Source organism: Acomys minous (genome assembly GCF_964271855.1).
Source record: "Acomys minous genome assembly, chromosome: 20".
NCBI classification, from domain to species: Eukaryota; Metazoa; Chordata; class Mammalia; order Rodentia; family Muridae; genus Acomys; species Acomys minous.
The window spans coordinates 24,471,445-24,496,519 of NC_140502.1; the positions used below are offsets into that span (position 1 = coordinate 24,471,445).

The following is a 25,075-nucleotide window of genomic DNA, read 5'->3' on the forward strand; positions in this document are numbered from 1 at the left end:
TCTTTTCTTTCTTTTTTCTTTTTCTTTCTTTCTTTCTTTTTTTTTTTTTTAGTTTTTGTCAGACAAGGTTTCTCTGTGTAGCCTTGGCTGTCCCAGACTCGCATTGTACACCAGGCTGACCTCGAATTCACAGCGATCCACCTGCCTCTACCTCCTGAGTGCTGGTATTAAAGGTGTGCGCCCACAGGCCCAGCTAGAATAAATAAAAATTTAAAGGTGGGGTTTCACGTAGCCCGAGATGGCCTTGAATTATACACTTTATAGCAGTGTATGAACTTAACTTCTGACCCTCCTCCTCCTCCTCCTCCTCCTCCTCCTCCTTTTCTCTCCAGGGTGCCGGGACTGCGGATGCTTGCCACCACACCGGTTCATGATGTCTCCCCGGATAAATGACCACCTACACCCTGCACACAGCATCAAGAGTACCAAATTGTTACAGACAGAAGAGTCCCAGGTCTGACCTATGGGCGGAAGCAGAGAGGAAAGCATCCCCCTCAGGAGGCCAGCTGTTCAAAACCAGTGGTCCATACATCGATCGACTCTTAAATGCATCTGATCCGCTCAATAGTAAAGCATTTATTGACAATGTATCCATTAAGGAGCCTGGTGGATTGAGGGGGGTAGGGGGTGGTGCTTGTTGCCGAGCCTAGTGAACTCAGCACAAGCCCCCCAGGTCCCACAGAAACGTGGAAGGAGGGAATTGACGCCACGTTCTGGCCTCCAGAAGCCTGGTTGTCAGCTGGGGTTCACGCCACTCCGTGGGTAAAAAGAAAAGCTTATTTGGGATCAAACTGTCAAGGCTGTCTCCCGACAGGGAGCAAACGGTGTAAAAGCACACGGATTGCATATGACGTTGAGCAGGGTGGGGCCTTCACGGTGATGTGGGCTGCATAGGTTGACCCAGAGCTGGATGCCCTTGCCTGAGGTAGTTGACCGTTGGGACGATGAAGGGAGGCTCCTGGTGGACTAAGGCCTGGAAAACAGAAACCCACCGTTACGCACTGGTTTATCTGGTAGCAATCCTTCTGTTTAGCTGGCCAACGTCTTTCAGTTTAGGACTTTGTCACCGGCACTGCCATTTTGGACCTAACAGCGTTGCTGTGGTAAAGACACGCACGCACGTATAGCACACACATGCGCAGCAGCCACAGCAGCATACCTCACACGTAAACAAAAAATTGTATATATTAGTCAGGTGTGGCGTCACAGACCACACACACACACACACACACACACACACATACACACATACACACACAGACATACACACAGACATACACACACACACAGACCACACACGCACATACACACACACACACACACAGACCACACACACACACACACACACACACACACACAGACCGCACACACACACACACACACACATACACACATACACACACAGACAAACACACAGACATACACACACACACACAGACCACACACGCACATACACACACACACACACACAGACCACACACACACACACACACACACAGACCACACACACACACACACACACACACACACACACACACACTAAGGAGGAAGTCACCAGGCTGAACTGTAGAGTAAGACTGCCTCTAACACCTAAAAGCTCGGGACAGGTGGAATTCAGTGGCCCTTGAGCAAGGTCTTGGGTTTGATACCCAGCACTGAGAAAAAAAAAAAAAGATTAAATAAAATGAAGAAACTTTTGTAGCCTTTGTAGCCTGCCTCTTAGTCAAGTCGTCTGGCCCCTCGAATGAGGGGGTCTCTGGTCTTCTCCACCCAGCCAGACTGCTCACGGCCCAGGCCCTTGCCTGCACTTTTTTTTTTTAACAGCATGGACCAATAATATACTAAATAATTTTCTCACTCGGAGTCTGACCATCATGGCTTATGCACCTTATGGTGTGTAAATGCTCATTCACATGCCAGGCAGTGGTGGCGCACACCTTTAATCCCAGCACTCAGGAGGCAGAGGCAGGTGGATCACTGTGAGTTTAAGGCCAGCCTGGTCTACAAAGTGAGTCCAGGACAGCCAAGGCTACACAGAGAGACCCTGTCTCAAAAAAACCCAAAATGCTCATTCACTAACCATGCTGTTCTTTTCCACATTTACAGAGAGGGTTTGGGGGTTAGTAGACTATTTCCTTCCTTCCTTTCTTTCTCTCCCTCTCCCCCTTCCCCTCCCTCCCCCCTGCCCTCCCTCCCTCCCCTCCTTCCCTCCCTCCCCTCCTTCCCTCCCTCCCCTCCCCCACCCCCTCTCTCTGGCCTCACTATGTAGACCAGGCTGGCCTGGAGCTCACAGAGACCCACCTGCCCCTCCTTCCAGAGCCCGGAGAATAAAGCTGTGCTCCAGCATGCCTGTGCCCGGCTCTGCTTTCCTTGTGTGCCTTTCCCGTCCTTAAGACTGAGCCTTTACCTGAAGCCTTTTACCTTGCTGCTAAAGCGCTATATGTAGCTCTCCTGACTTTTTATTTTCAGACGGGCTCAGAGTTGTCCAGGCAGGCCCAGAGTGTAAAATATTCTTGTCTCAGCCCACAAGTAACTGGAGTCCACATCATGCCCAGACACACATACACACACACACACACACACACACCCATGCTTACACACACACACACAGGCTGCTTATTTTGTCTATTTATGTTATTGGTCATGTTTCTCCCTTCATAAAGCAAGCTCGGTGTGTGCAAGAACCTGGGGCCAAAAAAAAAAAAAAAAAAAAAAAAAGAACCTGGGGTCAGTTTCATTTGTTGACCTTTAGTAATATGCATATGGAGGCTGGAGAGATGGCTCAGAGGTTAAGAGCACTGGCTGCTCTTCCAGAGGTCCTGAGTTCAGTTCCCGGCAACCACATGGTGGCTCACAACCATCTATAGTGAGATCCGGCGCCCTCTTCTGGCCTGCAGGGGTACATGCAGGCAGAATGCTGTATAATAAATATTTATAACTATTTTTAAAAAAATAGTTCACATATCACATAGGTTTGCATTGGACAGAGCTGACACACAGGTTAAAAGGAAAGCTCTGCTACCAGGGCATGGCGGCCCTTGCCTGGAATTCCAGTACTCCAGAGGCAGAGAGGTTCAGTGTCACGCTTGGCTACCTAGCGAGATCAAAGACAGCACGTGCTCTGGGTGCGGCCGGAGAGATGGCTCAGGCTAAGAGCGCTCAGGCTAAGGTCTTCCACGAGGACCTTATTGGCATTTTCCTAGGTGCTCACAACCCTTTGTAACCCCAATCTCAGGGAACCCGGGGGGGGGGATGTCCCTCTGCCCTTCCTAGGCACAAAAGCAGTGGTGCCATAAATGCAGGCAAGACATCCATACACAGTAAACAAAATTTAAAAAGTAATTTTTTTTTTGTTCTTTTCGAGACAGGGTTTCTCTGTGTAGCCTTGCCTGTCCTGGACCGGGCTGACCTCCCAGCACACCTCCATCCACCTGCCTCCGCCTCCCGAGCAGCTGGTCATAGTGGGACATGCCTTTAAAGGCCCAGAACTTCTGTTTTTGTTAGTTAGTTTGTTTGTTTTTGTTTTCTTTTGTAAGACAAGGTTTCTCTGTGTAATATCCCCTGGCTGTCCTGGAACTTCTTTTTGTAGACCAAGCTGAGCCTGGACCTCACAGAGATCCTCCTGCCTCTGCCTCCCGGGTGCTGGGATTATAGGCGTGCGTGCACCACCACGCCCCGGCTTGGCCAAGCACTATTAAAGCTGAGGCAGGCAGGTCTTTGTGATGGCAGAGATGTGCTAACTTGGCAAAAACGGAACCAGTAAACTTTAGCTGATGCTTCCAGTTAGTGAGTTTTTTGTTTTTGTTTTTGGTTTGTTTGTTTGTTTGTTGTTGGTTTTTTTTTTGCCCTCTAGAGCCTGGGTTTTTTTTTTCCTGGAAATGGCGCATGACAATGTGTGACATTAAAGGTGACTAAGGCGTTTAAGGCGTAGAGCCTTCCGTTTGGTTGTCTAGCCAAAATCATAGCTGTTAGCAGATGCCAGGCGTCTACTGAGGATTTAAGGTCACTCCAAGCGTTGGGTTGTTTTTGCGGACTCGCTAGGGCTGTCTCTGAGCCCTGACCTACTCTCTGTCTTCAGGTGGATTCCCAGGCTGTCCGCAGAAGGCCGGAAGGGGGTGGGGTCTGGGACCAAAGGGCTGGACATTATGAAGTGAGAGGCCGCCAGTGAATCGCAGCGGTCCCACCTGGGAACGAGAGAGCATTAGTCAGGGTGATGGCTTCGAGGTCCTCCAGGCCGCGGAAGGGAGCTGGCAGGGGTGCTGGTGAGCGCTAGTGGGCTGGGAGGAGTGGGGGATTTTGGGGGGGGGGGTAGAGGGTGGCTTGGGGACAGCGAGGTGGTGAGGGACATGGGGAGGTGGCGCATGACTTCGGAGCTGTCAGTCTCGAGGCGCGGGCCCTGCAGGGCCGGGTAACGGAGGCTGCGTGACGCGGAGGCGGCTGGTCACTGACATCTGCCCCCCCTCTCCCCCTGCCGCAGACTCAAGCAAACGGGGTACGGGTACCACGGGTACCTGGACTTCCAGGACCCGGGATCCCACGCCGGAGCCCGAGCCCCAGGAGGCGCTGGAGCTGAGCGGTCTGCCCCCGGAGCTGCTCCTGCTGGTGCTGAGCTATGTGCCCCCGCGCGCGCTGCTGAAACGCTGCCGCTGGGTGTGCCGCGCCTGGCGCGCCATGGTGGACGGCCAGGCCCTGTGGCTGCTGCTGCTAGCTCGGGACCGCAGCGCCACCGGCCGCGCCCTGGTGACCCTGGCCCGCCGCTGCCTGCCCCCGGCCCACGAAGAAGTGCCCTGCCCGCTGGGCCAGTTCTGCGCACGGCAACCCCTGGGGCGCAACCTCATCAGCAACCCTTGTGGCCAAGGTGAGGGAGCCCCCAGGAGCGCAGCGAGGGCCGGGCCGCGAGAGGGGACCGTTGCGCAAAGCGAAGGGCGGGAGCCCCAAGGATGCTAATGGACAACGCCAGGAGAGAATCCACCGCAAGGGATGAAGGGCGGCGCGGGGCCAGGAAAGAAGCCATTGGGAGGCTGGAGTCACAAGACAATCCCTGGACGGAATGAGGGTGTGGCCACGAGGGAACCAATGGGAAGGGATAGGGCTGGGCCACCATGGACCAGATGGGAGAGTTTTCCAGGCAGGGCTCCCTGGGCAACCCCGAGGAAAGGTGCTGAGGGCTTGGACCACGAGGGGACCAGGGAGAGGAAATAGGACGGAGTCACGAGATAGGTAATGGGCGAGGTCTAAGGGACAAGCAGACCCAGAGGCAGGTCGGCCGATGGAGCAGGGGGAGGGGCTAGAAGAAGGGTCACACTTGACCCACTTAGAGAGACTGGAAGGACCTGACAGACCACAAGGTAGCTTGGGAGGGGACCGAACTGCCTACCCTCTGTCTGAGAGATAAAGCACACCGGGGAGCCACCGGGGAGCAATTACAACTGGCGCATCAATAGCTTTTGTCTGACTGGCTTCTATTTTATTATTATTATTATTATTTTTTTTTTTTTTTTTTTTTTTGGTTTTTCCGAGACAGGGTTTCTCTGTGCAGCCTTGGCTGGGCTTTTGAATATTTAAAATTAATTTTTGTTTGTGTGTGTGTGTGTGTGTGTGTGTGTGTGTGTGTGTGTGTACGCGCGCGTGTGCGTGCGCGCACAATTGTTGAAGGTCAAAAGAGAGATCTCCTGGAATTGGAGTTACGGGAGGCTGCCTGGCTTGGAAGTTGGGGACTCAGGTCCCCTGGAGGAACAGCTCCTAGCTTAAAAAAAATTTTTTTAGTAGTAGTTTTTTTGTTTGTTTGTTTCTTGGTGTCTCCCCGACCCCACCCTTAACTCCACCCACCCCCACCCCCACCCCCGCTGGAAAGCTATCTCAGCAGCTGAGGGCTCTGGCTCGTCCAAGGGTCCTGAGTTCAGATTCTAGCACTCACATGGAAGCTCACGCCCATCTGCAGCTCCAGTCACGGGGGGACCTCGCCCTCACTTCCGGCCTCCAAAGGCGGCGGGCACACACGTGGTGCACAAACATAAAGTGTTATTTATGCATTTATTTGTTTGTTTGTTTTTGAGACAGGGTTTCTCTGTGTAGCCTTAGCTGTCCTGGACTCACTTTGTAGACCAGGCTGGCCTCAGAAGTTTTACTTTTTCAAAAGTATTATTATTAGTGTGTGTGTGTGTGAAAGAGCTCAGTGTCGTGGCACAGGTAGTGGGCGGTCAGTGGTACAGGCAATTCTCTCCTTTTATTTTTTTTATTATTTATTTATTTTGGTTTTTTGAGACAGGGTTTCTCTGTGTAGCCTTGGCTGTCCTGGACTCGCTCTGTAGACCAGGCTGGCCTCGAACTCACAGCGATCCACCTGCCTCTGCCTCCCGAGTGCTGGGATTAAGGGCGTGCACCACCACCGCCCGGCCGCTCCTTTTATTTTTGCATGAATTCTGGGGGTTGAATCAAGGTTTCCCCACCAAGCAATCCTGCCTGAGATGGTTTCTAATTCTTCTCAGATTGTGGTGGTGGTGGTGGGGGGAGTGTTTTGGGGATGGGGGCGGACGCCTCACCTCGGCATCCCCGGATCCGCCATCAGCCGGCTTCCGCTGTGTTCATTTTTACAGAAGGCCTACAGAAGTGGAAGGTGAGGCACGGTGGGGACGGCTGGGCGGTGGAGAACAACCGGAGGCCCGTGCCGGGGGCCCCCGCACAGACCTGCTTTGTGACTTCCTTCAGGTGAAAGCCCCGTACCCGCAAGGGCCAGCGCCCCTCGCCTTGAGAACGGCCCCGCCTGCTCTCACCACCCCTCTGCCACCTTCCTAGATGGTGTCGCAAGAAGCAAGTCGTGGACCTGCAGAAGCATGGGCTGTGGCCAGGGCTGCTGGACAGCGGAGGTGTGGAGATCGCTGTGTCTGACTGGTGAGTGCGCGAGCGGCCCAGGAGACGCCCTGCGCCGAGCACTGTGGCCCGTGGCGCACACTGGTAATCCCAGCACTGTGAATTAAAAGGATTATGGTGAATCCCAGGATAGCAGAGGTGAGATCAAGACCAGTGTGGGCAATATAGCAGCACCTCATCTTTAAAGAGATGCACGCAGGGCTGGAGAGACGGCTCAGAGGTTAAGAGCACTGGCTGTTCCTCCAAGGGTCCTGAGTTCAATTCCCAGCAACCACATGGTGGCTCACAACCATCTATAGTGAGATCTGGTGCCCTCTTCTGGCCTGCAGGTGTACATGCAGGCAGAACACTATACGCACATAATAAATAAATATCTTTTTTTTTTAATTTATGTGCGTGGGTGTAAGGGTGTCAGATCTTGGAGTTACAGACAGTTGTGAGCTGCCACGTGGGTGCTAGGAATTGAACTCGGGTGCTTTGGAAGAGCAAGCAGTGCTCTTACTGAGCCATCTCTCCAGCCCCAATAAATATCTTTTTTAAGAAACTGAAATAAAGTGAGTTCACAGGGCTTTGGGTTTTGGTGTGTGTGTGTGTGTGTGTGTGTGTGTGTGTGTGTGTGTGTGTGTGTGTGTGTGTGTGTGTGTGTGTGTGTGTGTTGCCCCCTTTGGTTTTTCTGAGATAGGGTTTTTCCCAATCCACCTGCCTCTGCCTCCCGAATGCTGAGATTAAAGGGGTTCACCATCACGCCCGGCTCAGTCAGGGCTTTGTAAGTGTGAGCGCATTTTAAAAACCTTGGTCCCATGGCCTCTCTCCGTGGAGTCAGGCAGTGCTCCCAGCCTGGGAGTCCTGTGTACTGAGATGCCTGTAGGACTTTCAGCTCTCTGCATAGTTTTTATTGGAGGCTCATGGAATGGTTGGCTGATTATCCGCTTCGTTAACCATGGCCTCTAGGCTAAAGTGGATCTTTTTAAAGATTGATTGATTTATTTATTTATTATGTATACAGTGGCCAGAAGAGGGCGCCAGATCTCACTATAGATGGTTGTGAGCCGCCATGTGGTTGCTGGAAATTGAACTCAGGACCTCTGGAAGAGCAGCCAGTGCTCTTAACCGCTGAGCCACCTCTCCAGCCCTTTATGGATCTTTCTAGAGCAGCTCTCACCTAAGCCTATCTGTGGGGCCTGGCCAACTCTTGCCCTCAGTCAGTTCCTTAGGCTATTCAGCATGACTTCAGCCTCCAACAGACATTCCTGGAGGACACGGTTTCTCGGCTCCAGAAATCGTTTTCACGAGAACCTTTTATTGGGGTGGGAGACTAGTGCAGGGACTGGGGATTGAACCCAGTGCCTCCTGTATGCTAGGAAAAACCCACCACCACTAAGCCACACCCACCAGGTCCCTTTTTACTTCTGTGAGACTCGGTGAGGCAGGAGCTCAGCTAGTTTCCCAGGCTGGCCTTGCATTTGAGATACCTCCCTGTCAGCCTCTGTAACAGCTGGAATTACATACATGCCTGGGCCAGCAGGCCCATCTTGTAAGATCTGCGGGTCAGGGCAGGCTCATATGGCTCACGCACAGGCCATATGTGTGTGCATGGCACGGAGGTGAGAGGTCAGCTTCCCATCATCCCATGATTCCTCAGGAGCTGTCCACCTGGCTCGGCCCGCCCGGGGTTATAAGCATGTATTTGGAGGCAGAGGCAGGGGGATCACTGTGAGTTGGAGGCCAGCCTGGTCTACAGAGAGAGTCTAGGACAGCCAAGTCTTCACAGAGAAACCCTGTCTTGAAAAAAACAAAAACAAAAACCAAAACCAGGGCACTGGTGTCGCACGCCTTTAATCCCAGCACTCGGGAGGCAGAGGCAGGTGGATCGCTGTGAGTCCGAGGCCAGCCTGGTCTACAAAGCGAGTCCAGGACAGCCAAGGCTACACAGAGAGACCCTGTCTCAAAAACCCAAACCAAACAAACAACTGGCCTAAAACTCGCAGAGATCCACTTGCCTCTGCTGCCACGCCCTGCCACGCCCAGCCCAGGTTTTCATTCTTGGGTGTCAAGCATCTCACTGACTTAGCCATCTTGCCAGCCCCCCACGAGACCCTTTTTGAGGGGCTTAACTTATACCCACGGGGAGCCTCGACACCCGAAGAGACGGTGACACATTCCGATCTGCTCTCCCCGGCAGGTGGGGAGCCTGCCACGACTGTGGCTGTAAGTACCGACTCCTTGTCAAACTTCTTGATGCTCACCACAACGTCATCGATAAGTTCTCGGCTATGCCGGAGCCCATAGAGTGATGGAACAATGATACCTACCATCAGGTGAGCGCTGCCTGCGGATGGACCTCTCACCGGCTGCAGCGAGGGTGTAGAAGAATGTTAGTTCAGAACAGGGCTGCTCTGGCGAGAGATCACATCCAGGCCGGGCGTGGTGGTGGCGCACGCCTTTAATCCCAGCACTCGGGAGGCAGAGGCAGGTGGATCGCTGTGAGTTCGAGGCCAGCCTGGTCTACAGAGCGAGTCCAGGACAGCCAAGGCTACACAGAGAGATCCTGTCTTAGAGAGAGAGAGAGAGAGAGAGAGAGAGAGAGAGAGAGAGAGAGAAAGAGAGAGAGAGAGAGAGAGAGAGAGCGCATATCCAAAGGTCTTCTTGGTCTGTGTGATCTAGCAATACAAATATGTCTGTTGTTGTTGTTGTTGCTTGTTTTTGTTTTGTTTTTTTGAGACAGGGCTTCTCTGTGTAGCCTTGGCTGTCCTGACTCGCTTTGTAAATCAGGCTGGCCTCAAACTCACAGCGATCCACCTGCCTCTGCCTCCCGAGTGCTGGGATTACAGGCGTGCGCCACCACACCCGGTTTAGGAATAAATTTTAAAACCTTTGTTTGTAACTAGTTTATTTCCTTTTATATGTATGAATGAGTTTTGCTTGAGTGTTATGTCTGTGCATCCCATGCATGCAGTACTAAACACGCCTTTAACCCAGGAGACAGAGGCAAACGGATCTGAGTTCAAGGCCAGCCTGGTATAGAGCGAGTTATCAGGTAAAGAAAAGCTTAGGTCCAGGCGTGGGGGTGCATGTCTTTAGTCCCAAACAATGAAGGTAAAGTTAGTTTGTAGAAGGAAGCACATGTAAATGATGTCTAATTGAGTGGCAGAAAAGATGAAAAATCAGAGAAGATTTGACAGGATAGGATACGCCCACTCTCGTGAGAAGAGAGAGGAAAGGGAAGCTACTTAAGAGGCAGTTTTACAGAGAGAGCAGGGAGTGTTACCAGGACAGTAACAGAGAGACGGGCTGCAGAGAGAGAACTCAGGTGAAGACTGAAGGAGCCAGGAGATTAGAGCAGATCGCTGAGTTAGTCTGAGGCCAAGCAGAGCAATTCCAGGTGGAGAGAAGCCAGAGTAAATAAGTCAGCTGGGATGAGAGTTTGAGCCCGAACAGCGGAGTTGAAGCAGCCAGCCCAGAGCTCAGAAAGAACAAGAAAGGGCGAGCTTATTCAGCAGTAAGTCTCAGAGGCTGGACACATCCTAGGCCTAGGTTAGATGTACAGAGGCTAGAAGCTTCCAGAACTAGGCCTAGGCCGGCAGAAGGAGGCAGCAAGCCTCCCAGACAACAATTGAGCCAGGAGAATAAAATTGTTTTTACGTTAGGGTCGTGGGGACTTTGATGGTCTCCCGACCCCCAACATGGGGCTCTGTGATCAATACCAGTTACGTGACCATCTCTCTGTCTTTGGTTCTTAGGGTTATGTGTGTGGTGTGTGTGTGTACGGAGGGCTGTGCCTGTGTATCTGGAATGCAGAGAGACCAATGTCGTGTGTCTTTCTTTCTCTATCACCCTCCACCTTTGTTTTTGAGTCAGTATCTTTCCCTGAGTGGCTCCCTCCCTGGCTAGTTCGTTGTGAGGATCCACCTGCCTGTCCCAAGCACTAGAGTTGTACACAGATATATATACATACATACATACATACATACATACATACATACATACACTACAGCTGGCTTGTACATGGGTGCCAGGGGTCTGAACTCGCGTGCCAGGCACGGTGTCAGCTGAGCTATGTCCCCCGCCCTGCCCTCTCTCATGCCAGGACACGGAGAAAGCCGGGCTGGGTCTCTACTGTTCAAACAATAGCAATCAGAGCGTGTCGCGAGCTGAAGGGTAGGGCTGTGGCCAAGGTTGACTGGTTCCTTCTACCTCCAGGTCACCCACGTGTTCTCCAACATCAGGAGGGGCGTCCGTTTTGTGTCTTTTGAACACCGGGGCCAAGACACACAGTTCTGGGCTGGCCACTATGGGGCCAGAGTGACCAACTCCAGTGTGATCGTGAGAGTCCGTCAGTCCTAGCCAAGGGCCGCACCATTTTGGGCGAGACAATCCGACCGTGCCTTCCAGGAGCTGGGGCTGTCGGCTGGGGTCCGGCGTGAACCAAGCACTCATAACCTCCCTGGCACATGAAACTCTCGGATCCAGTGAAGGCGGGTCCTGCTTCCGCCATGTTTTCGGAGTCTGGGACACTGGAATCCTCCACCAAATTTAGCCATTGCTGCTGCCTGGGGCGCACGGGTGCCTGGGAACACCGGTGCATGCTGGTCTCAGAGATATTCCAAGCCGCCTCTATTTCAGTCCGATCCCTCTCTGCCCTGTCCCCAGGGCTTGATTCCTCCCAACTCTGTTTTAAAGACAGGCTCTCGTGTATCCCGGCTGGCTACAAGCCGAGGGTAACCTTCAACTCCTGCCTTTGCCGCTCAAGTGCTGGGAATCTGGGCGCGCACCAGCCCCACTCAGTTTTGCGCAGCGCTGAGGACGAGCCAAGGGTTTAGCGCTTGGTTGACAAACGTAATCTGCCCACCGAGCAACATCCCCTGGTGACCCCTCTTGTCATCTCCTGTTTCTGCCTCAGGGACTTTCTTTGTCCCCGCACTCATGTCTGAACTTAGAATTTATGGGCGTGCAAAACTCCAGCTCCCTTTCGGGTCAGGAGCCCAAAGCGCTCATGGCCTCCACCAGGTCCCCTCGTAGCAGGGTAACTAGGGTACCTGCCCACCGATTTTCTCCAGACAATGAGGAAGTGCCTACAGCCCAGGCCCTGACCCCCAAAGACCTCTGTGACTGTGTGATGTTTCAAGTTATTTGTCATTTTCTCAAACTATGAGAGAACAATACACCAGCAATATCTGTCTGCCAAGCTGCACTGTAATAAATTGATTATTTTGCCTAAGCTGGTTCAAATCTTTTTCTTGGTCTGATTTGGTCTTGTTTTTTGTGGGGTTTTTTTTTCCCCTGAGACAGGGTATCTCTGTGTAGCCTTGGCTGTCCCGGACTCACTTTGTAGCCCAGGCTGGCCTCGAACTCACAGCAATCCACCTGCCTCTGCCTCCCTGAGTGCTGGGATTAAAGGCATGGGCAACCATGCCCAGCTTTAACTAAAATTTTAAAAAAAACAAAACTTCCATTACACCCAGCCGTCAAACCCAGACAGATCCTATTCAGTTGTACTGTTATTATGTTTGGGCACAAGATTGGAATGGCTCATCCGGCCGGAACCAGGCGTATGTACAATAAGACAAAGCTGCATCCCAGGGTAAACCCTTAGAATACCGTTTACCACCTCAGGCACCGTAGGCTTTGATCGTTTTAAAACCTCCTTTTCTTGGGGTCCTTTAAAGCACATACCTCTCCATTCTAACCCACGGACCCTAGGTAGGAGAGAGAGGTTAATGGGGAGCAGGAGACGTAGCTCTCTTTAGACTCAGTTCCTTGGGGTGAGTCCAGTCTTCATTGTCAAGACTGCAAAAGACCCGCTAGACAGCAAATTGGCAAAGCCACAGCAACCACAGGCGCTGGGACCTTGACGTGTGGGGTCCGAAGCACTTTTCTCTAGGAGCGTCTCAAAGAGAAGTGATGGGGAGTGAGGAAGCCAAGACATGAAGTGATGTCAAAGCTCTCTCTCTCTCTCTCTCTCTCTCTCTCTCTCTCTCTCTCTCTCTCTCTCTCTCTCTCTCTCTCTCTCCCCCTGCCCCCTCCTGCTTTGGGAGTTACTTCTATAACGTTCCATAGTCCATATAGGATGTTTTTCAACTGGCAAAGACCATGGGCCCCTGCATAAGGCAGCTCTCTTTCACATGCCCTCTCATAAGGCATTTTCACATCCCACACTTAGGATTAAAAACAAAAACGTGTTTACATCGACTACAAGGCATGCTGATGTCATAGGACAATTCTGAGTTGGATCTCCCTGGAGCAATAGCCTAGAATCCCCAGTGAGGGGCTGGGGTGTGGCTCAGTGGTAGAGCCCCTGCCTAGAATCCCCCAGTGAGGGGCTGGGGTGTGACTCAGTGGTAGAGCTCCTGCCTAGATTCCCAGTGAGGGGCTGGGGTGTGGCTCAGTGGTAGAGCCCCTGCCTAGGTTCCCCCAGTGAAAGGCTGGGGCGTGGCTCAGTGGTAGAGCCCCTGCCTAGAACCCCTCAGTGAGGGGCTGGGGTGGGGCTCAGTGATAGAGCTCCTGCCTAGAATCCCCCAGTGAGGGGCTGGGGGTGTGGCTCAGTGGTAGAGCATCTACCTAGAATCCTCCAGTGAGGGGCTGGGGTGTGGCTCAGTGGGAGAGCCCCTGCCTAGAATCTTCCAGTGAGGGGCTGGGGTGTGGCTCAGTGATAGAGCTCCTGCCTAGAATCCCCCAGTGAGGGGCTGGGGGTGTGGCTCAGTGGTAGAGCATCTACCTAGAATCCTCCAGTGAGGGGCTGGGGTGTGGCTCAGTGGTAGAGCTCCTGCCTAGAATCCCCCAGTGAGGGGCTGGGGGCGTGGCTCAGTGGTAGAGCCCCTGCCTAGAATCCCCCAGTGAGGGGCTGGGGTGTGGCTCAGTGGTAGAGCCCCTGCCTAGAATCCTCCAGTGAGGGGCTGGGGGTGTGGCTCAGTGGTAGAGCCCCTGCCTAGAACCCCCAGTGAGGGGCTGGAGTGTGGCTCAGTGGTAGAGCCCCTGCCTAGAATCCCCCAGTGAGGGCCTGGGGTGTGGCTCAGTGGTAGAGCCCCTGCCTAGAACCCCCTAGTGAGGGGCTGGGGGTGTGGCTCAGTGGTGGAATGTTCTCTCTGTTGGAATGACTGCTGGTAAAGTGTTTGCTGGGCCCAACATTTTATCTCCAGCTCAAAGGGATAAAGAAAAGCTGTTGGGCTGGGGAATTTCAGACTGTGAACTCTGGGCACAGTGGTGAAAAATGATCTGTCCCAGGGACAACTCCACAATCCCCAAGGGACCCTCCCTCATGATCTCCACTTTCTGCTTGACTAAGGGCGCAGTCAGGCAGAGTGTTTCCCCGCCTCGCCGTCAGCACTTTGCTGTCCGCAGGGGCTATGGCGAGGGGAGCTCGTGGGAGTCACACTCGCCCACACCAACTCGAGCTGCCCACGCAGCACCCAACACTACTCACTGGCTGGATCCTGGCATGTAGACCCTTCTAGCCCAGGATGCTGTGAGGTGGGGTGACTGCTGATCAAGGCTCAGGAGGGCTTGCCAAGATGGCCGACTTCTGCTCAGTAGGAATTCTGTGCTGCCCCCCACACATTCTTGAACGTGTGTGTGTGTGTGTGTGTGTGTGTGTGTGTGTGTACCACTTGCATGTGGGTGCTCTTGGGGCCAATGAGGGTGTCTTCTAGAGCTGGGTAACAGGCAGTTAGTTGTGAGCCGCCAGATGTGGGTGCTGGGAACTGATCTCAGGTCCTCTGTGGGAGCAGCAAGAGCTTTTGACAGCCGAGCCTTCTCTCCCGGACCCATCTCATTTCTTTTTAATGTTGAAAGAATCCAGCATTTAAATGGTGTGACAAATGTGCCCAACATAAACTGTGTCGTTGAGTAATTTGCTGTTAAAGAGCCAAGATTTGTCACTGAACTGTGGGCCATGAAGGAGTGCTTCCTCCTGAGTCTGCGGTACTGTGGAGTTTAAAGAGCTGGATGTGTTTAATCTGTTATAAGCACTAAGTGTTGCGGCTGCTTCTGCTTCTACTGAGCTTCGGAAGGAAATCTAATGGCTTAAATTTGTAAAAGCAGAATATTTAGGGAATTTAATTAAGTTCCATTCTAAGTGGGCCGTGAAACTGTTGAAACTGGATTTGGCAGAACATTAATCAAACAAGCCTAGAAAGTGGATGTTACAATTTCCTAGGTTTATAGATAGAATTAATACTTTTAAGTAGAACTCGAGTAGCTAAGAAAGACAGTGTATCTTTTTTTTTTTCCCCTCCTTTATTTAAACTCTGGGCCTTCTAATCTCTGGATCACCTGCACCCAAATACACCCACACATGTCTACTCATAAGGTTTTTTTTTTTCAACACAGGGTCTCTCTGTGTAGCCTTGGCTGTCCTGGACTCACTTTGTAGACCAGGCTGTCCTCGAACTCACAGTGATTCATCTGCCTCTGCCTCTGCCTCTCAAGTGCTGGGATTAAAGGTGTGCGCCACTACACCTAGCTATAAGTTCCTTTTAAAAATTATTTTAGATTTATTTGTGTTATATACATGGGTAGTGTGTGTGTGTGTGTGTGTGTGTGTGTGTGTGTGTGTGTGTGTGTGTGCATGCAGTTCCCAGAGTGGCCAGAAGAGGGAGCCAGATCTCGGAAACTGGAGTTACAAGTAAGATTGTTAGCAGCCTTGTAGACAGTGGTAGTGGACCCTCTGGAAGAGATCAACCAGTGCCATTAACCTCGGAGCCACCTCTCCTCAATACAAAGCCATGGGTGGAATCCTCAACACCCCCAAAACAACAACAGGGAAAATGAATAAAATCAAACACCAGCTCAGGCGCCCTCACACCACCTTTAGAAGGGGGGGGGGGGCCCTCCTCGTCGCGGGCAGTTACAAGATGCTTCACCAAGCGCTTGCAGAAAATCCTGAAGCTAACTCAGTAATCTCTATAAGGCTCTGCTCACCCAGAGGTGTTGGCTAAAGTCTCCCTGAGCCCTAGGGATGCGCTGGGGACAGACCTGGGGCACAGGTAAACCAGCTGACTTCTGAGAATTTCCCCGGTGGTGCTGGCATCCTAGGATCTGGAGAGTTATTGAGTGCCCGCCGTCACGGGAAAGTTGTTTGTTTGTCTGTCATGCATTGGGGAGGGGGGAAGTCCCTGTTTCTTTTTCCTCCACCAGCACCATCCTGCCTCACTCACCCTCCCTAGTGCCTGAGACTACAGACCATGCGGGAGGGGGGGGGGCACCCTGGGTTTGCGCAGTCCCTGGGGCCTGAACCCTGTGCCTGGCTCACGCCGTCCACAGCCCTCGTTGGCCTGACAAGATAGGCTTTCACGTAACCCAGGCTGGCCTGAAACTCACTATGTAGCCTCAGCTAGCCTCAAATTCACTATCCTCCTGCCTCCACCTCCACAGCGGTGGGATTGCAGGCCTGCACCGCCACACCCAGCCACGTTAGCCTGTCCATAACTTCCATGCCGTAAGTGTGGAGCACCCCCGCCCCCCACCACGCTGCTGGGAACACAGGGGGAGGAGGAGGGGGGAGGAGGAGGGGGGAGGGGGGAGGGGGAAGGGGAGGAGAAGAGAGGAGGAGAATTAATATATGCGTAAATAAGTTAAAATATTAAAGGACGCTTAGTCACGGGGGCCGTCCCAGACTGGGAGGCGGCGAGGGGTTCGCTAATTGCTGCCGCGGAGCCTGCCGGTTGGGCGGTTCTGCTGAGGACAGATTGTGCTTCTGAGAACCGCGCACCCTGGCTCCCTTTCATCCTCCGCTTTCAACCCCAGGGAGGTCAGAGCCACAGCCGAGCCGTTTCCTAGCGACCTTGGGAAAAGCTGGCTGGTTCGGGAGGGACGGGGCGCGGGGGGGGGGGGAGATGCTCCAGGGGGGACCGGGTGGGATGCGGTGTGGTGCGGGGTAAGAGCCACGTGGGGGACCGGAGTTTCCTGGCTCGGCGGTCCTGGGTCAGGCTAACTCAGGCTGGAACCTTGCCCCGTGGCTCCCTCCCCCCGCACCACCACGCCCTTTCCCCCTCCCCTTCCCCACCCGGTCCCCTCCCCACGCCCCGCCCCGCCCCCGCCCCCTGCCCCACGCCCCCGGGATCCAGAGCACAGTAGGAGACGGTCCATCAGGATCCCAGGTCCCAGGTCTCCCTGCACCGAGGGCAACTGCTCCCCGCCGCCGCCGCCTCCTCCGAACAGGCGTCCAGGTGAGCTCCGGGCCAGGTAGGGACCCAGGGCGGCGTCCACAGCAGCAGTTGGGACAATCTGGAGGATGGAGGGCTCGCTCCATCCTGCATCCTGCACCCTGTGGCCTCTCCCAGACTCTTCTGTTCTTAGCCAGGCTCTCTTACACTGAGCTGTGCACGCGCAAGTTGCAAAGTCACACTGAAAAGGCTTTACTTTTCTCGTGTGTGTGTGTGTGTGTGTGTGTGTGTGTGTGTGTTTTCTTTGGTAGACTCGGAGTTGAAAGGCAAAAACAGGCTTCCCCTGCATGTTGTCCTCCGACCTCCACACCCTAACATACACACCAAACACCTACGCAACCACAAGCACCCAATTTTTTTTTTCATTTAAATGCAAAGAAAAAAAAAAAAGAAAGAAACGGATCTCCCAACTTCCACTCTTGCAGCCCTGCCCTTGCCGCTTCAAATATCCAACCAAAAAGAAAAAAAAAAAAAAGCCTGCCCAGACGAGCACGTGTCCTCACTGGATCACGCCGGCTGCAGGAGGTGTTGTGTGTCAGTGTCTCACGCCATTTCCCGACTTAGCCACACGATGCGTTTCAGCTGTGGCCACACCTCCCAGTTTAAAATGTGTTCTTTTGAGGTTAAGCCTTTTATTTATTTATTTATTTATTTATCTTCAGTTTATTTGACTCACTATTTTGAAAATATAAATAACACAAATCTGATTTTATTTTATTTTATTGAGTTTTCAAGACAAGGTTTCTCTGTGTAGCCTTGGCTGTCCTGGACTCACTTTGTAGACCAGCTGTAGGGGTTGCATTCATTATTTTTCAGCGGTTGTGGCAAACATCATGACCAAAAGCAAAGGAAGGAAGAAAGGGTTTCACTTTAGCTCAAGGTGCCAGAGGGAGACATGTGTCGTGGTGGTGGGGAGGGCATGTCATGCCATGGCGGCAGGAGGGGGAAGCTGGCTGGTCACATTTCAACAAGAAGCAGAGAGAACAGGATGAGAGAGAAAAAAAAAAACTACAAAACCTCAACGCCCACCCACAACGAGGCACTTCCTCCAGCAAGCCTGTACCTCCTAGAGATTCCTTGGGGCTGGAGAAATAGCCAATCGGTTTAGAGCAGTGGTGGCTCTTCTTCCAGAGGACCTGGGTACGACTTCCAGTACCCACACGCAGGCTCGCAACCATCTATTAAATCCAGTCCTAGCCGGGCTTGGTGGCGCACGCCTTTAATCCCAGCACTCGGGAGGCAGAGACAGGAGGATCACTGTGAGTGCGAGGTCAGCCTGGTCTACAGAGCGAGTCTAGGACAGCCAAGGATACACAGAGAAACCGTGTCTCGAAAAACCAAAAAACCAAAAAAAAAAAAAAAAAAAAAAAGTCCGGTCCTGGGGATCTGTCGCCCTCTTGTGGCCTCCAAGGGCACTGCATTTACATGTGCACAGACATTGATCCAGGGACACCAGTACCCGTAAAATAAAATGAAATTTAATGTTATTTCCAGCCAGTCAGACACCTTTAGTCCCAGCACTCGGAGGCAGAGGCAGGCAGATCTCTGAGTTCAAGGCCAGCCTGGTCTACAGTGTGAATACAGTCCCTATATAGGCTGTAAGAAGGCATCAGATCCCTTGGAAATGAAATGACAGGGAAATTGGAATTACCGCGTGTGTGCTGGGACGAGCAGCCGGCGTGCTCAGCCACTGAGTCATCTCGCCCGCCCCCTTGAGCGTTCTGTTGTACACTGAAACGCATTCTTATCCTGTGGCCCAATAATCACATTCCTAGGTATTTACTCAAGAGAGATGTAACCTATGCTCACACAGACCTTCATACATGAACATTCATTCATGAACAAGCTCCAAATGGGAAGGGAGTCACGCACCCATCACGGCGAGGGGATCGACAGATTTCTGTCTGTCTGGTCACTGGCGTGTTACTCAGCCATAAAAAGGAAAGCGGGTCGCTGAGGGATGCCTCCGACAATGTGGACGAGTTGCTGAGACGCCGCCGTCTGCCCTGAAGGAGGAAGCCAGATTCGGGGAACGTGTGGTATCTGTGTCAATCAGAGAGTAGCCAGGAGCCTGGAACCGCACAGTCATTGGAAACTCGTGTTGATGACTCAGAGCTATTAAGTGTGACAGGGAGAGCCAGGCGGTGGTGGCGCACGCGCCTCTGATCCCAGCACACGGGAGGCAGGCGCAGCTGGGTCGCGGTACCTGTGGCTCAGGCAGGGCGAACAGGTTTGCAAGGCTCTGTCTCAGGAAAACTAGTACTAAACAAAAGAAACCACAGGCCGGCCAGATGGCTCGGGGGACCCCAAGACTGATGGTCTGAGTTTGATCCCCAGAGCCCACGAGGCAGAAAGAAAGAACCAGCAAGCTGCCCTCTGACCTCTTTATGTGCATGCCCGCGCGCGCACGCACACGCACGCACACGCACACACACGCGCACACACACGCACACATACACACACGCACGCGCGCGCACACACACATACACACACGCGCGCGCGCACACACACACAGCCTCACAACCATCCCTAGCGCATATTCTAGGGGATCCGATGGCCCCTCCTGGCCTCTCAGGCACCAGGCATGGATGCGATACACTTATTACGTTCATGCAGGCCAGGCACGTATACGCATGAAAGTATTACTTTTAAAACATCATTTTCTTCTCTTTTATGTGTGTGGGTGTGTGCCTGAGTGTGTGTCTGTAGTCTTTGCTACCTGGGGGACTTGAGTCAAGAGGATAATATAAGCCCAGTAGTTCAAGGCCAGCCTGAGCAACATCGGGAAATAGAAGGAAGAAAGGAAAAGGAGGAGGGAGAGGAGGGAGGGAGAGGAGGGAGAGGAGGGAGGGAGGGAGGGAAGGAAGGAGGGAAGGAGAGAGGGAGGCACCAAAAAGGGCTCAGGCACTTGGCGCCAAGCTGGACAACCCGAGTTCATCCTCGGAAAAACCACCCAGTGGGAGGAAAAAGCCGACACCTGCAAACTGACCTGTGACTGCCACACGCGTGCTGTGCCATACGGGCATCCGCACGCAAACAACACGCACTCGAATAAGCGAATGCTCAAAAATAAAAAACTTAAGTGATGAGAAGAAATCCAAAGAGAGGACGGTAAAGAGACCAGCACGGCCCCAGGCTGGGATGGAATTTGCCGCAAGTGCATTATCCGTAGGATGCCAGACAAAACCCGCATGCAGGGAGGTGTCTGGGGCGAGGCGGTGCTGTTGGCCGCAGGTGGCCGGAGCCTGGCGCTGGAGAATCCTGGCGACACCGCAGCCACCAGGGAACCCAGAAGCCGTCCTCCGGCGCCGCCTACTGGAAACCCCGTAGCATCGTGCGTGGCAGCCGTCAGAGAAGAGAAAAAGACTTTTTAATCAAAGGGCCCAATTTTAATTCAACACGTTCTCCAGCAGCGGGTCCCAGCCAGACTGAGGCGGGAGGAGCGCCGCATATTGCTAATCCGGCTGGCACTGGATGTCGTCTGTACGGCAACACCAGCGAAAACCAAGACTGCCGACGATTTCTAGAACACTTGAGGGCTGAGGACAAGGCTCAGTGGGTAAAAGCGCCTGGTGACGCGCCCGACTTCCATCCCCCAAGATCCACCTGGTAGAAGAGAATTGAAATTGATGTAATTAAAAAATAAATAAATAAAGCCAAGTGTGGTGGCACATGTCTTTAATCCCAGCTCTCCCAAGGCAGAGGCAGGAGAATCTCTGCGAGTTCAAACATAGCCTGGTTTATGTAGCGAGTTCCAGGTCAGCCGGGGATACATGGTAAGACACACACACCTAAGGAAAGAAACAGAAAGAAAGACAGAAAGAAGAAGAGGAACCACCTTGGATTGAGAGGGGGAGAGTGTAGTTGCCTTGTCTTGGAAGGGCAAAGATGGGTGTTTGGATAAATAATGACTTTGTTTTCTTTCAAGTGCTCCGAGAACTGGGCTCAGCCAACTGACCCACATTCAGGGGTCTCATTTCATAGCGATCAGATGGAAGAGGAGGCCGGGTCACCTGACGACATCTTTTTAAAATTTATTTTATTTTATTTTATTTTATTTATTTATTTTTGGTTTTTCGAGACTGGAACTCACAGCGATCCCCCTGCCTCCGCCTCCCGGTGGTGGGATTAAAGGCGTGCGCCACCACTGCCAGGCCCTGGCGACAACGTCTACGTTGGTATCTGTGTTGGGAATCCTGAAACAGCTGGCGTTGTCTAGGCCGTGTCTCCCTGTGTCTCTTCAGGCTAAAATGTCAGCAGCTGACTCTGGGCGAGGGTGGGGGGGGCGACTGAGGGGGAGCGGGGGGGGGGGGCGGCGGCGCAGGCTTACACTGGCTCAAGCCGACAAATTGCACGCATCTCTTTTCTAACCTCCCATCTTTAGGGACCTCACCAGGGAGGTGTGTTTGTGAGTGATTCACACCTCGGGCAGCAACCAAGGCTATACAGACTTCAGCCTGCCCCGCCTCCCCCTCCCCTCCCCCATCCCTCCCCCACCCTCCCCTCCCTCCCACCCCTACCCCCTTCCCCCAGCCAGTCGTTAACCACTTAACAACAGTCTATGGCTTCTGAGAAGGAACAGGACCCCAGAAGGAGGCACTGACATTTTTAGAACGCCACCTGGAAAGTCCCTTGGTGATGTCACTTCTGTAGTACCAGAGGCCTTGGGAGTGGCAGAAGTATGGAGCCACGTGTTAGATAGGAAACGCCATCCATCTTAGTCCTTTCTGGAATGTGCCGTCGTCACCACGGGTCCTTGCAGATGGAATGTCAGCGGCATCCCCGGTTGCTATGCCAACCAACGATAACCTCCCAGCAGACATGCAGACTCAGACTTGCATCTCAGTGGCTGAGCAGGAGCAGGCAGGCGGTATCTGCGTTCCCCCACCCAAAATGGTCTCAGCCAGGGACTGATACTTAGCCTCCAGACTGGGGGGGGGGTGGTTTGAGGTGCCGTGTGCAGCCCAAGAAGAGAGTCCTGGAGTCCCTTAGGTGCAGCAGACAAGGTTCAAGGTTTGCTTGGCTTTTTTAGCCTTGCCTTTTTCTTCCTTTCCACCCCTCCCTTTTCTGAGGCTCCAACCCAGGGCATTATGCAAATTAGGGAAACGTTTTACCACCAAGGCTCGCTCTCTCAGGGACCCAGACGAACAGGTGACCTCAAACCTACGTTTTTATTTTTATTCTGTAAAGGATTTATTTGTTGTGTTACTGATGCTCTGCCCGCATGTACACCTGTACACCAGAAGAGGGCGCCAGATCTCACTATAGATGGCTGTGAGCCACCATGTGGTTGCTGCTGGGAATTGAACTCAGGACCTCTGGAAGAGCAGACAGTGCTCTTAACTGCTGAGCCATCTCTCCAGCCCAGGAAGTAAAGTTTTTAAAGAGAAAAGTTTAAGAAGAAAGAAGGCGGGAGTAGGTTTGGTGATGAGGCCAGGGAAGGGCTCAGAGATACGTGTGGCATTTAAGCAAGCACGCTTCTGATGGAGGGGACAGCCAGACCAAAGGCCCCGAGGTGTGAGGGTCTGTGTGCCTGGGGCAGGGGAGATGAGAGTAGAGACAGAGCGGGCAGCAGACAGTGCGGGAGCTCGTGGCCCCAGGGAGGGCTCTGCCTTTGGCTTGAGAACAGGGTGCTGTGGGGAGGGTTCTGACCCAGGTGCTGCCCCTCCTGGGCTGCTAATGAGGAAGGAAGCCTGGAGCCAGGAGATGGAGGTGAGGCAGCGAGAGCCGAGGAGAACAAAGGTTCAAAGGTCATCTCTGACCTTGGCAGGGACCCGAAGACCGCAGTGCCACTTGACAGTGAGAACTGCGGCTGCAGCTACGGGCTCTGGGGCCGCCCACTGGATGAATATGAGAACGCAGCGGCCAGGTTCTCTGCCTCACCCGAGCCAGTCCTGACTGTCCATCCCTGGCCCATCTCAAGGTGCTGGCGCCCAACAGTCACCCTGCTGGGCTTCCGGTTTCATCTATAGGGTCTGTGCCCTCACTACGTTATCACATATAGACTTTCACTCCAAGAGGCTTACTGATTAACTAATCCTTTTTTTTTTTTTTTTTTTTTTTTTGGTTTTTCGAGACAGGATTTTTCTGTGTAGCCTTGGCTGTCCTGAGCTCGCTTTGTAGACCAGGCTGGCCTCGAACTCACAGCGATCCACCTGCCTCTGCCTCCCGAGTGCTGGGATTAAAGGCGTGCGCCACCACCAATCAGCAATGCCAGTATCTTTAGGAGGCGGCCCCTCCACAGTCAAACCAAGTTCTCCCCACGAAGCAAGCCCAGACCCAAAATCCGTTTTCTTCCCGCTCTGGCCGTTTTGCATTCTTCGACTTGGTCTTCCTGAACTCATCACAGTCACAGAAGAGCAAATTCCTTTTTTTAAAAAAATGTTTATTTATTATCATTTTGTATAGAGTACTCCGCCTGCATGTATGCCTGCAGGCCAGAAGAGGGCGCCAGATCTCATTACAGATGGTTGTGAGCCACCATGTGGGTGCTGGGACTTGAACTCAGGACCTCTGGGAGAGCAGTCAGTGCTCTTAACCTCTGAGACGTCTCTCCAGCCCGAGGATCAATTTCTTATGCTTGTCAAAAGCCTCAAAGGTGCCAATGGAGACTCTTCCGCCCTGCAGGTTACAGTTCACCCTACGACCAATGCGCTGTAGCATCTTGCTGCTCTTACCCACAGCCATGGTCGCTGTTCCACAATTAGCCGATGTCAACAGTACAGTTTCAAGATCTTTAATACCTGGGGGAGGCGGGGCTATAAATAAAGGTGTGGTGCCTGGCGTGGTGGCACACATCTGTAATCGATTTTGGAGAGTAAACGGGACCCTGGAAGGATTTGTTGCTCCGAGGATTCACTTGGCCTTGGTGACTCTTCAGATGATGGCCACAGCGGGTGATACAGTTTTTTTTGTTTGTTTTGTTTTCTTAAGATTTATTTATTTATTATTATGTACACAGTGCTCTGCCTGCATGTACACCTGCAGGCCAGAAGAGGGCGCCAGATCTCACTATAGATGGTTGTGAGCCACCATGTGGTTGCTGGGAATTGAACTCAGGACCTCTGGAAGAGCAGGTGATGCTCCTAACCTCTGAGCCATCTCTCCAGCCCCTTGTTTTATTCTTTTATGGCAGAGTCTTCCTGCCTTTGGAAGCCCACAGTGTGAAAGGCACATGTACAAACCCCCTCTCCCAGTTCTCTAACCTCCATTTTGTCTCTTCTTACGGGGGAGAAGTGAGCAGATGAAATGGCTCGGGAGCTGGGAAAGAGAGAAACCAGAGGTCGGAGGCCAGCGTGACTGCCAGGGCTGTAATTTAGTGTATGTCTTCTCTGATTTCCCAAGGGAAGCTGCTGTCTGGGACCCTGCAGACCTCTGGACATGCAGGCCCCACCTGTTTGGGTGGACCTCGCTTGTCCCATCAGTCCTTTCGGCTCCAACACAACCCAGGCAGCCACCACCCTTAGGGTCTTCATCCAGTGTTGAGGTAAGAATTACTTTTCCCTTGAGTCACGTACATTTTTTTGTCAAAAATGGTCTTACAACTTTAGTTGCTAGTGGCACCACAGTGGAAGAAGCCTCTCGCTCATGAGAAAGAAGCATAAAGTCCCCCCTCCCCAGATAATTATATTCTAAAAACAGTTTACCCACTTAAAGATACATTCTTGTCAGCCAGGCAGTGGTGGCGCACCTTTAATCCCAGCACTCGGGAGGCAGAGGCAGGGGGATTGCTGTGAGTTCGAGGCCAGCCTGGTCTACAAGTTCCAGGACAGTCAAAGCTACACAGAAAAACCCTGTCTCAAAAAAACAAAAAAGAACCCAAATAAACAAAAGATAAATTATTCTCAATCTCTATGTATGTGTGTATGTATGTATATATACGTATGTATATGTATACATTTTTTTTCTCTCTCAACTTTCCAGCCTATTGAGACATGGATGAAGTGAATGGACATAAAACTTTACAACAAAGGGTTCTGGGTTTGAGTGAAGGACTTTTGACACGTGCCTGGTTTTGGGTCTTGACACATGCCTCATTTTCTGCC

The 25,075-nt window shown here is 52.6% G+C and overlaps 1 protein-coding gene and 2 long non-coding RNA genes across 6 annotated transcripts in view; 1 reads left to right on the forward strand and 2 right to left on the reverse strand.

Moving 5' to 3' along the window:
* LOC311591182 overlaps nt 1-19,819 on the reverse strand; it is a 129,139-nt gene extending 109,320 nt beyond the window's left edge. Inside the window, exon 1 of the long non-coding RNA XR_014777025.1 lies at nt 19,498-19,819. This is a non-coding gene — a long non-coding RNA (uncharacterized lncRNA). The remainder of the gene's footprint in view (nt 1-19,497) is intronic.
* Nucleotides 340-4,613, reverse strand: LOC311591184. The gene is made up of 3 exons (XR_014777027.1): nt 4,512-4,613; nt 4,062-4,184; nt 340-973 (listed from the first exon to the last, which is right to left on the reverse strand). It is a non-coding gene; the product is annotated as an uncharacterized lncRNA (long non-coding RNA).
* On the forward strand, nt 4,162-12,076 carry FBXO27 (F-box protein 27). 4 transcript variants are annotated; one of them, XM_084770561.1, is made up of 6 exons: nt 4,162-4,262; nt 4,478-4,858; nt 6,597-6,708; nt 6,796-6,891; nt 9,053-9,188; nt 11,071-12,076. In XM_084770561.1, the coding sequence occupies exons 1-5, from the start codon at nt 4,214-4,216 to the stop codon at nt 9,162-9,164; spliced, it is 750 nt and encodes a 249-aa protein (XP_084626687.1). In that variant the 5' UTR covers nt 4,162-4,213; the 3' UTR covers nt 9,165-9,188; nt 11,071-12,076. The 4 variants fall into 4 exon arrangements, with proteins under 4 accessions (XP_084626687.1, XP_084626688.1, XP_084626689.1 ...); XM_084770562.1 differs by lacking the exon at nt 9,053-9,188; XM_084770563.1 differs by lacking the exon at nt 6,597-6,708 and having other exon boundaries at nt 6,709-6,891.
* Nucleotides 19,820-25,075: the final 5,256 nt, after the last annotated feature.

Bases quoted from the DNA above. Each gene is read 5' to 3' on its own strand.
- FBXO27 (XM_084770561.1), top strand. From the start codon at position 4,214: ATGGCTTCGAGGTCCTCCAGGCCGCGGAAGGGAGCTGGCAGGGGTGCT. The intron at 4,263-4,477 runs GTGAGCGCTAGT...CCCCTGCCGCAG, and splicing joins GGGAGCTGGCAGGGGTGCTG to ACTCAAGCAAACGGGGTACG. The intron at 6,709-6,795 runs GTGAAAGCCCCG...CCACCTTCCTAG, and splicing joins TGCTTTGTGACTTCCTTCAG to ATGGTGTCGCAAGAAGCAAG.